Source organism: Sesamum indicum, linkage group LG9 (assembly GCF_000512975.1).
Source record: "Sesamum indicum cultivar Zhongzhi No. 13 linkage group LG9, S_indicum_v1.0, whole genome shotgun sequence".
NCBI lineage: Eukaryota > Viridiplantae > Streptophyta > Magnoliopsida > Lamiales > Pedaliaceae > Sesamum > Sesamum indicum.
Window position 1 is genome coordinate 7555856 of NC_026153.1, and position 12568 is coordinate 7568423.

At 33.5% G+C, this 12568-nt stretch overlaps 2 protein-coding genes across 2 annotated transcripts; both read right to left on the reverse strand.

Annotated features, from left to right (window-relative positions):
• On the reverse strand, window positions 6934–7626 carry LOC105171161 (mucin-1-like). Its single transcript, XM_011092187.1, has one exon. The coding sequence runs from the start codon at window positions 7624–7626 to the stop codon at window positions 6934–6936; it is 693 nt and encodes a 230-aa protein (XP_011090489.1).
• LOC105171034 (germin-like protein 9-3) lies at window positions 11469–12295 on the reverse strand. Its single transcript, XM_011092029.2, has one exon. It carries the CDS (start codon window positions 12243–12245, stop codon window positions 11631–11633), a length of 615 nt encoding a protein of 204 aa, XP_011090331.1. The 5' UTR covers window positions 12246–12295; the 3' UTR covers window positions 11469–11630.

A 12568-nucleotide genomic window follows, 5' to 3' on the forward strand; every position in this document is an offset into this window, starting at 1 on the left:
ATAAAATATTTGATATTAATAATTATAATTATCAATTTACTCCAAAAAAAAAAAAAACTCTATTTAAATGAACAGATTTGAATATAAGCAAAAAATTTGAAGAAATAATTTCTAATGATTTTAGAAACCCATTTCAATGTTATTGAAAATGAGAATGAAACGATTTCAAATCTTTCGATAATGTAAATTTTCAAATAGATATAGTGAATGTATTATTATTATTATTTTGATGAAATGTATATATTATTATAGATTTAAAATTCTTAACTCTAAATTCATCGATAAAAATAACAGAAAAAAATTTAAAATCTTTCAATTTTTCACAAAACATATACAATTCAAAGTAAGAGTTGAATGATTAAAATCTGTTCTATTATGGAATCACCCAAATGCATAAAAATATTTGACATAATTTTTAACTATAGTAAATATTCTGATAACGTTTGCAAAAACAACGACACAATCGTTTGTTAATAGTATTTATCACGATATTTTAATTTTATCGATAATAATTAACTACAAAAAAAAAAAGAATCATATTTCTTTTAATAAGAAATGGAAATTTTGTCTATTTTCAAAATATTTAATAGGTATAATGCTGGCCAACCCCATGAATTATCTAATTTATTTTACTAGTCAAAATTAAATAGTCAATAGGTAGCGGCCAAAGAAATTTCGGACAACCATGCAAGTATTATATTTATATTTATTAATTGCACAACATCATATTGAACGTGGACCATAATGGTCAATGCTAACTGGGGTTATTCAAAGTCAGGAAAGGAGGAAAATCAAAGAGTTTATTTCAAAAATTCTCAATTTTTTTTCTTGCTTCTTCACATTTATTTTTTGATCCATCATATCTAAAGTATGTTGTGATAGTTCTTTATGTTTCAATCGTACTTTATTACGGTATCTTATCGTTAATTTTAGTTAAAAGTATTTAAAATAAATTGAACTGAATATTAATTCTATTATTGAAGGGTAAAATTGAAAGTTAATCATGTAACGAATTATGATGGGAGAAATAGTTTACAACAGTCGAATACCTTTAACTGAAGTACCCCCTAGTAGAATTAACCCGACCCAATCTTTGTTACGGATTTGAGTGAGAACTAATCGCATAGTATGTGTAAAGAGCAAGCAATCATATGACGAGTATATTATACTTGATATTTGTTGAGTTCAAACCTCATTAGTCTAATTCGGGTGTAAAATTTCCTGTAAAGCTATATACTGTATAAAACGATATCAAAATTACATATGCATGTAATCATAACGTTTAAGCCATAGGGGTGATACTGTACTCGATCTTTTACACACTGAAATTTTTTTTTTTTTTATTCATCTCTGATAAGATATGTTTGAGAAAATATTTCAAAGATGGTCCACACGCGGTTTAATTAAACATATCTCTCCAAAGATTTAGCATTAAAGACATATCTACCTCAAAGAAAAGCCCCCTACGTCCACGCGGCTTAGACACACACTCAACACTGAAAAACATGAATGGAACTTGTCTGATTCCGCGTACTTGAACAATCATTTTGATTTGGAAGCACAGCCTCAAATGATTAAGGTGGTCTTGTGTAATTTGGACTCTCATTCATCAATAGATTATATGAAGACTTACAGTGTTTTGACCATTTATTATTTTTTGCATCAGATTTTTATTAATTTAAATGTTGAAGGACTATAACTAAAACACATAGTCAATGTATTTTAATAGTGGTTTGTTGAGGTAGACATTTGGGGTTTATCATCACAATTTGAGATGGAGATGAAGGACCTAAAAGTAAGTCATAGGACTTAGATTTCGACCGCAAATTATAGTTTAAATCAAAACAAGAATATCTTTCTTTTGCAAATATATATATATATATATATATATATAGGACTTTTAAGGTCCATTGGAATCGTCTAGCCTGATCAGCCTAAAAATTTAGGCTCAATTAAGGCAACATATGTAGGCTGCAAAACACCAACCCCAACTAGTCCAGGATCACTCTAACCTAGGGGTGGTAACTAGTCGAGCTCGAGCTCAATCTGATTTTTTGTTTTATTTATTTATTTATTTATTATTATTATTATATTAAATTATGGGAATCACCAATTTTTATATAAATTTATAAGTAATAAAATAGATTGTATAATGCATACTATATTATTATTAAATTAAATAATGGGAATCACCAATTTTTTACATAAATTTATAAGTAATAAAATAGATTGTATAATGTATACTATATTATAAATATACCAAAATATAATATGAAATTCTAATTTTATAAATATAAAAATAGATTGTATAATGTATACTATATTATAAATATACCAAAATATAATATGAAATTCTAATTTATTGTTATAAATATAAGCTACTGCTTAGTTTAGTAGTAATATAATTAGTATAATGTACAAAAAAAAAATCATACTGAACAGTTTAGAGTTATAGAAAAGTATCAATTATAAAAAATAATGCAATTGAAATACATAAAAATATTTTATAGTTGAGATTAATATAAGTTCACAATCTGCAGTAAATTTATATATTTATAAATGCTAGTATTACATTGATGTAATTATCATCTTATATTGTTGAACAACATAGGTTAATCAGACCATCAAAATTCAGATAAGACTGTTAGATATGATCAAACTTACAGAAAAATACACTTGGTAAAGTTTTAAACTTGTAGGATATACGGATATTAAGATATCGTACTCGGATCATAAGAATAATCATTCAAGTCGGTGTATCGTAGAATTAGGCCATGTGATTTTAAATCAAACTGTCCGATATGACTAATGGACACGGTCTTATATATATTTAAATTTGGTGTGAATCAGGTGCCCAAATTTTAAGATATCATAATTGTTGATTAAATATTTTTGATCTCATTATATATATAATAAAATAATAATTAAAAATAAATAAAATTATTCAGCCATCACTATTATTAACATTATCATTGTTTTTAGATTAATTCATAGAAATCACTAAATTTTGACATAAATTTATAAATAATAAAATAGGTTGCATAATGCATCGTATGTATCCTAATATAAATATAAAGCTCAAAAATAGATAAAAAATCATAAGTGAATTACTTGTCAATTTAAAAAAAGTATAACGTAATACAAATATGTATTAAAATATAACATAAAATTTATATATGTCATATTAAATAATAATTTTAATTACAAAAAATATTATTATTTACTAAGTTGTTGATTAAATTTATTTTTGTATAAAGATTAAATGTATAAATAAAAGTACCATAGTATATTATTATTCAAAATAAAATGTATGATATTGATTAATAATTATAATATATGGTCAATTTGATTATAAAATTGATCAAATATTATATATAAAATTAAATATATAAAAAATTCAATATATATATAAATAAATAAAAAATAGAAAAAACTTGCAAGCCAGGAACAAAAACAATTGAGCTCGAGCTCGAATTTTTCGTGCTTGAATCGAGCTCAAAATCGAGGCTCGACTCATCTGCCACCCCTACTCTAACCAATTGGCGAAACTAAAGCTACTTCGAGCTCAATTTAGCTTGATAGTGGTCCAACCAGCTCAACCATACGTCAACACTATTCTACATCTTAATGATGTGTCACCACAAAGGCACGTCAACGAGGATAAGGTTTCCAACTGGAGCTTGTTGGATAAAGCCAACATATAACTACTTTTCCTTAACCAGACTACTTTCATGTTTATGTGGTAGATTCTGTTTCTGCTCGTGTGGAACACAGGTAATGTAGTGTACAATTAGACCAATCATATTTTGTTAAATAAGACATCTCAAGGAATTCGGAGATATCCAAACCACCCTCATTCCGTTTCTTTATTTCTCTTATCCTACTTTTCTAAACAGGGGTCTAAGTAGGTTACGTAACTTCATTCTGAACTTCCACAATTGGCTGCTGTCGTATCCCACCCGATCTCTGCAAAAAGGTCTTAAATGTCTTATAGATTCTGTTATTATATTTATTATTATTCAATCCTTGTTGTACCAATAGTCTGACTTAGGCATAAGAGTTATAATTAAAGCCCACCTCATATCCTTCTGGTCCAGATATGTTCAAGTTGATTTACTAAGATCAATTTATGGGCGAAAGCTCCAAGTTACACAATAAATCACCGTATCTCAGAATTAACCAAAAATCATACTCACAATTCATTTCAATTTTCATTTTAAAATTTTTTTTTACTTAAAATAGAGGTGCCGATATTAATGAATGTGAAACCTCTACACTTAGGCAATCGTTTGCCTAAGGAAGAATAAAGAGTGATCAGTGTATCAACCCCTCTTTAGATGTGATAATTGGAGTTGTCCGTTTTATGAAATATCTGATATCGTGGCAATTGCGTGAGTACGGCTTGTCTTACAATCCATTTTGACTGTGTTTAGTGTTGTTCTAATCAAGTTACCATTTGAATCAATTCGATCCCAACTTATGTTATAAAAAGGTTAAAAGCGGATTTACCAGAAGGGAAATGTACTTACTACACTAGTGGGACAAAATTGAATTCCCAATTGACAACTGTATAAAGCTAAATTATTCAGACAGTTTTCATACTAACAATTCATATTGCTTCTTCCAATGTGTCCTTGATACCCGTAATGTGTACATATAAAATGTAACAGAAAATTAAATCCTACCCAACTAATTAATATTTGAAAGCAATTTGCCAAATATTTCCCATTTTTGGATGAATATTAAGATTAATGCAGTGGAGGAAAATTGCAACAACTAGCTAACAACTACTTTCTCCAACACACACTTTTGTTCCTGATAGTTTGTTTTGAATACTGACAGAACCATGAGTCATTCACTACCTGAGGCGGCAGAGTGGCAGGGATGATTGCTTGCTTGCTTATGGGATCTTTTTCCTATCTCATCCTGTCAAATATCTTTTTTATTGTATATGCGATTCTTCGTTAAAAAAAAAAAAAATCATATTTCAAACATATGTTACTATTATAAATAAAAGAACAAGTATTGCATCATTTATAATTATTGTGATTTTTTTTTCTTGAACAACACATTTTATATATCGCGCCAACCAGCAACATTCACTTTTATCTCACCTTCAATTATATATTAACAAAAAAAAGTATCATTTTAATCAAACTCATTTCGTCATATTTGTTTTCCCTGCCCTCATCCTTATTTTCTTCCGGTCCTCTTTCATCTCCATTATTTCGTACTTTTTATCTCCATTTGCATTAAGATTGATAATAACTCTCACATCCATTTATTTAGGTTTAAAAAGATAATTATAATACGACATATATATAACTAAAAATGATATCATTATATAAGTATGAAGTAAGTCCCTATCTTTCTTCGTATTCGCATCAAGTGTGCTACATACACTCGTATTAAATGAAATATATGATGGCGCAACTATTGTGTAATAGAAGATTGCTCACAAGTGAGTGGCATGAAATCATTCAGCATCGAAAAACAAATCTTCCAACTATAAAAAACGTATCATCAAATTAATGCCTAAGAAATGAAAAGACCTGAATACAATCACGAGCCAGAAAACAGATTCAATCCTTACTCCCCTGATGATACTAAGACAGACGTTGGTAATTTCTCAAGTCCAAACAATGAACACACGGAGCAGTCTCATTGTATATGGCTTCCAACACAATCAAATTATTGTCCAACCAATGCAGATGACTTAAAACAAGACATTTCATTTTAGTTTCTGATACTTCATCAGATCTTTAGCAATTTCCTCCAATAATACAAACTCTTGCAACAAGCTGCAAGTGCGCTATGCTTGCAGTATGAAGTTTTTCCAGAACCTAAACAGAGTTTCCCCATCCCTTTGTCAAATTCCAGAGCAATAATCCGGTCACAGTCAACCTATTGTGTTGTTCGTGTACCATGAACCAAAATGTTTGTTTTTCTTTTCTCTTTTTTTTTCCCCTTTAATCCGTTATCCCATATATACAAATTTATCTAGACACTAACTGCAAATCATCAGTTGCATATATTATCGTTATTCTGACACTCTGCCTCCCCAGCCCACCAACTCCCTTCCCAGAAGAGAGATTATGTTACAAATCTTCAGAACCCTTTGGCAAAAGCAATCAAGAAAATGGAGGAGGTTTCACTCACTTGATGAGAAATCAAAATTACAAATTCTTGAGAATTTTTGACCGTATATGCGCACATCCAGTTGCTCTAAATCTAGATAAGCATGTAAGTCTCATTCATTTGATGAGAATTAAAACTAATTCATACAAGTGGTAGGTGCAATTACTCTAATCTTCAAGAATTGTATGGACTATGCACTATACTCCAGTCTGGGCTGAATCTAACATGGACAAATATTTTCATCATCATAACAACTATACCTTTGTGTTTTGACATTACACCAATCACACATAACAAAAACATAAAAGCTGAAAGCCAAGAACTTAAGGTTATGGAGTATTTTCTTTAATTATTACAAAATAACAAAACCTAAAGTCTATCTCCTGTAGTCCTGTTTACATATATGTCTGCCAAATGTTTCCAACAACTATCCCTTCCATAATAGGAAAAGAGCACATTTTCTTTCAACAAGCATCTCATGTTTTTACCTTCCTTCATCAAAGCAAAAAAATGCACCTTCAGCTAATTCATTAGAGTTCTTGCCAAGAATGAGAACAAAAACTATTCATCAATCATCATCGAAAGAACACAAAGAAATCAAGTCATCAAAGAGATCAATCCATTAACATCAAGGAAAAAACTAAAGTGAAATGATAGGCGAACACATCAAGAATTTAACATTCAGATTTCGGACGTTTATATGTACAAGATCCATCCCTACATATGCACAAATAATATCATATTATTCATTCTCAACCAAAGATAACAGATTCCTCATATCTTAAGAATAACGAATCAATCAATAAAACCAGTCTTTCGCCACACCGCATTGCGCACCTGCCTGAGATCCCTACCTTTCAACGTCCGACCAGCCCCTTCCAGCACCGAGCACGCCAACATTGGCGAATGCCTAGCCGCCACCACCTCGTGCGGAGGTAAAATCACCCCATTCCTCTCCTCCTCCTCCTCCTCATCGGACACAATGTCCTCTAATTTCCTCGCCCTCCTCGTCATTGCGGCCGGCATCACCGGCATGTTCACCGGCGCCGATTGCTGCTGAATCCGCATCCTTTCCACTGGGGGTGGCGGCGGCGGCGGCCTCTTCGGAATCATCATCCTAGACGAGGTTGACGTGGCGGGTGAGGACGATGGCGATGAGGAGAGGGACGCAGAGGTGGAGGCCTTGTGGTTGAACACGGGTCCATTTCCGGATCCGGATCGGGTTTTGAGGTTATCATTTAGGGCAGATAGGATGCCGTAATGACAGCGATTGTGGTTCTGGACGTTTCGGGTTGGGTGGCTAGGGCTCGAGTGGGTGGGCGACGGCGAAGAACTCCCTGAAGGAGTGTTGAAGATATCGTGTTCGGAGAGCTCCACCGGGGACCCGGCGGAGGAGGGTGGTGGCCGGAACATACCAAGGAACCTGTCATGTGACGGAGAAATGCGCTGGTGGCGCAAACGGGTGGCGCCGCCGCCAACCTCTTCCATTCGAGAAAGTGTCTGCTTCTGTCTGGAGAGTTAGAGGTAGCGTCAGATATTATGTGTGCATATACACACATTTGTCTGTGTATATATACACTCCCGCGTGGGAGCAATCTTGTGCGACGGTGAGTTAAGAACCCGCCGCTTAAAACTGTTGTACGGAGGATTTTCTCGGATGGATAAAGTGAACCATAAGAATAAATCCGGGAGGAGTACAAGATTAGGAGGTGATTGCAGAGTCCGTGCGAAGCAGGGGAAAATTGGGATAGGGAAGAGTACAACTTATAAAGGCGAGAAGGTCGGTAAGCTGTAATCCGTTTGACAATTTCCTTTTTGGAAAGGATTGTGACCATATGTGACATGTGTTTAATTGATTGATTTCGTGTATATATATATATATACACTTGTTGATATGACATATAATTTTTATGTATATATAATAAATAATTATTTATTTTTTAAAATATATTATAAATAAAAATAAAATATATTTATAAAAAATAAAATTAAATTAATTTAAAGATATTATCGAGAAAAAACTAGTGTGGGTGAAATTTTCATATTAGTATAAATAGATAGTATAAACTATACAGATGAGAAGAAAAATTTAAAAAGAGTGATTGAAAAACATAAGGACATTTTTTATAACTTAAAAAAATTAATAACACGATGTAAGTAACCGCTTCTTGTAAGTGAAAATAGAACTTTCTTTTTATATAGTATGGGTGGGACGATTAAATTTTCTATTATAATTTTTATTGTATTTTTTATTAACTGTCGTGATATGCTCTCCCTGTACTTACTATCAATAATTTTTTAAAGCTTTAAAATATAATATAATAAAAATATAAATATAAAATATATTAATTAGCAGTTAATTTAAAATAGAATTTGAAATTTTAATAATTTAGTTTTCTTATCAATTGATTGACCGTTTCTGGATTAAAAAAGTTGGTGTAGCAATATTAAAATTGTTATTTTGTGCTATAGCATATTTTTTCTTTATAATGGTATAGAAGATAAACGTTACATGCATAAAAATTATACCATTATCTATGAATTTTTTTTTGGACACAACGACATGTATATATATAAAATGTAATAAAATACGCAACATGAATTATATTAGAAAATTCAATCTAACATGTTTTGTTTAATAAGCAATCAACTTGTCATTTTAACAAGTGAGAATGCGTTTCAGTAAATTTATAAACTCTTTATGCATAATTCATTAAATTTTTTATTATAATTTACAAGTGAGACTGTGTTTCAGTAAATTTATAAGCAATCAACTTATCATTTTAACAAGTAACCGCATCACTCATGGTCATTGAATAACATGCTAAAATAGCATCATCAAGCTTATGTCTCATGACATGGTTCAGAGTCTCAATGGGTACAAAAGTTATATGGGCTCACATAGTGACGAAGGAGGGACCCATCAGCCACTCCTTATGATAGGTCGTCTTAAAGCACATGTGTATGAACACATATTATGATGGAGCTTCCACTGAACTTGGACATGTTGATGCTCTTAACATCATATGAACCTGAGTCCAATCGCTATCCAAGCGTCTGACTTACATATATCCCTAAGTAGTCACTCTCTTAATGCCTTCTAGTAACTCGCACGTTCAGCTTCAAATATGCCTCTTATGAAGTTTGGGCATACTTCACAGTCGATCAAAATATATGATCTAATCTTAACTCCTCTAGCTAAAGCGACTATTCGTTATCTATTATCCTTACCCACTTCTCAAGTATGAATGTGATCAATCGCATGACTCATTTATGCTAAATGATCTTTTAAGTTTGATCCCATTGGCCATCACAACGCCAGGGCAATTGCCCCTATGAGAGCGCCAATCAGGCCTACTGACATTTCATACATTTGAAATAGACACAATACACTAACAAAATTAAGAATTGCATATTCTTTATTGATAAAAAAAAAATATTTTTACAGGCTCAATACTTAAATCCTATGTAGTCCTATACTACTCACATACCTATGAAATGCCTCTCTACGCAAAGGTTTAGTGAAGGAATCAACAATCATATCATTAGTAGGAATATGTCTGAGAACCACTTCTCTTGTGCAATACTATCATGAATGAAGTGATATCTGGTATCTATATGCTTGGTTCTCCCATGGTACTTGCAGTCCTTTGCGTATTAGATCACAACAACATCATCAATATGCGCAGACTCTTAAGGAATCTCCTTAACTAAATAGCCGTGGACTGTTGATGTACAAGCAACGTATTCTACCTCCATGGTAGACAAAGAGATGCAATGATGCTTCTTGCTGCACTAAGTGATAGCAACACCTCCCAATAAGAATGCATATCCCGATGTGGATTTGCGTTCATCTCTGTCCGCAGATCCATCCATCTTTAAACTTCCCCCATGGTAGAACAAAGCCAGATTACTTTGATACCTACTCATAGCGTACTTCAAACTTCCTACAATGCTAGCATACAAAATCTTAGGCATGCATTTCTTTTCTTCTTCTGTCTTAAGGCATAACCATTTGCTAAGAACACAACTTTTGTCCATAGGCGTGTCAATAGGATGAGCATTGTGAATACGAAATCGCTCTATGATCCTTTTGATATAAGTCTCTTGAGACAAGCTCAAAAGTTTCATAGAGCGATCTTTGTGTATCTTTACACTAAGTATGTACTTAGCTTCTCCCATGTCTTTCATCTCAAAAGTTGAGGGCAACCACTTCTGAGTGGCGACTATTATTTCCATGTTATTTCCTGCCAATAGGATGTCGTCCATGTACAGTGAAATGATAAAAAAATTCTTCTCACTTCTCTTGACATACACACAATGATCCTCCTCAACCATCGTAAAACCTATCGAGGTGATAGCTCAATGAAATCGATAATATCACTGCTTGAATGATTGTTTTAGGCTATAAATGGAACGTTTCAAGCGGCACACTCCCATCTCTTGAAAACCTATTGAAAAATGTTGTCTTTACATCCATTGAAATAATTCCATATCTAGGTGGGCGACAATGGCTAGAATTAAACAAACATAGGCAAACCTCACCAATAGGGAGAATATGTCTTCATAATCTATACCCTCTTTTTGGGTATAACCTTTAGCCACTAGCCGAACTTTAAATTTGTCGATTCTTCCATCTGCTTTACGTTTGACTTTAGAACCCACTTGTTCCCAATGGTTTTGTGTTCAGTTGGAAGATCAACCGGCTCCCAAAGATTAGTTGGTTGTACCCCACCTTAAACACTTTGATACTTAATTCACTTCGATTATATGTTCGAAGAGTTATAACTCTAATATACTCTACCACATCAAATAAAAAAAAAGAGAAACTTTAACCCTAAGTTGTTGATAGTATTTATAAGAGCCAAGTATCCATACTTGTACCAATAGGAAATTCTTGCCCGAATCCAATCTGGCCAAAACTGAATCAATCATATACAAGTGCAATACACTTGGTATGTGACTACTGTACAATTTAAAAAAAGTGATCAATTATAAAACAAGTGTATTATACTTTCTTTGTGATTGAATTAATTTCGTTGAACCAAGTTGTGGCAAGAATATTCCCAAACAAACACAAGTGTTGAAATCTCTACCCTTCCAATGTCCCAGCATCAATGATCCCTATGCGGATCGTTGAATTTGGTAAAATCTAAATTAACCCACCTAATAAAAAAATGCGTGAATCTTGTCCTATATGTTATGACATGTTGAATCCTATGAGAATACCTTCATTTTATAAAATCTCTTCCTTTACTTACTATATATATATAAATATATAATATTGGATTCAACCAAATTTAATTCCAACAATAATTTTCCCCATTATAACAAAGATATATATGTGAACAGGTGCACATAAAAAGACTCCACTCATGACAATTTAAGACATCCAAACTTATTAATCATGACCTGCTCCAAACAAAAAAGGATAAATTATTCCATCACCCAAATCAACCCTCCACAAAACACTACTGATCATCTCTACTCCTCTACCCCTTAAGCCCAGCCTTCAGCTTCTGAATAGTAGCAACATCAGTCTTGAAAGACAAAGCCAAGACACTATCATCAATGCTGGAGTTGAACAAACTGTTGGGCAACGATACAGTTCCTGCATTAGCACTTCCAAACCCCGAAATCGCCACAGCCGGATTCTTGGTGTCAGCATTGTACTGAAAGTGCACCAACCCTTTCGGGAACACAAATACGTCGCCTGGTTGGAGCGTCTGTGTGTAAAGCGTGTTTTTGGTGTCCACGAATCCCACCTCCAACGTGCCCTGTGTCAGAAACAGGAGCTCGGCGGACCGGGGGTGGGTGTGGACCGGGTTCACTGACCCGCCAGGGTATATGAGGACTGCATAGGAAACGCTCTGGCCTATGAGGGCTGGGAACTGTTCCGTTGTTGCCTTGACGGCCGTAAACTTCGGCGGGATTGGAGCGGAGACTAGGTAGCGGAAGCCGGTGAAGGTGAAGAAGTTGCCGTCGACGGGTGGTGAGTTCGGTGGGAGAACAAAGTCGGTGAGGATGTCAGGGTCGCCGGCTAGGGTTATGTGAGTTATGGCAAGAGAAGTTAGCAGTAGGAAGAGTGTTTTCTTGGCAAAAGCCATTTGTGGGATGGGGGGTGTTAGGGCGCGTTTGGTGCGTTGGAAGGGAACAAAGTTGGGGTTTATATATGGTGAATTAGTGTAGGGGTTACAGTATAATGACAACCTTAGTCTTGAGACTACAAAGTGAATATCTTGTAATTAGACTTGTTCAATTCGCCTGATGATGTCTGTAAATAGCCAAGGGTTTATGCTTTTGTTTCTTTTAGTTGGAGTTTTCAGGCTTGCTCGTGGAACCAAACAATACTCTCTTTTGGTGTTTATTGTGATCATTACTGCTTGCTGAAAGATATTTTAGGACAGCCTAATTGCAAACACAGATGACA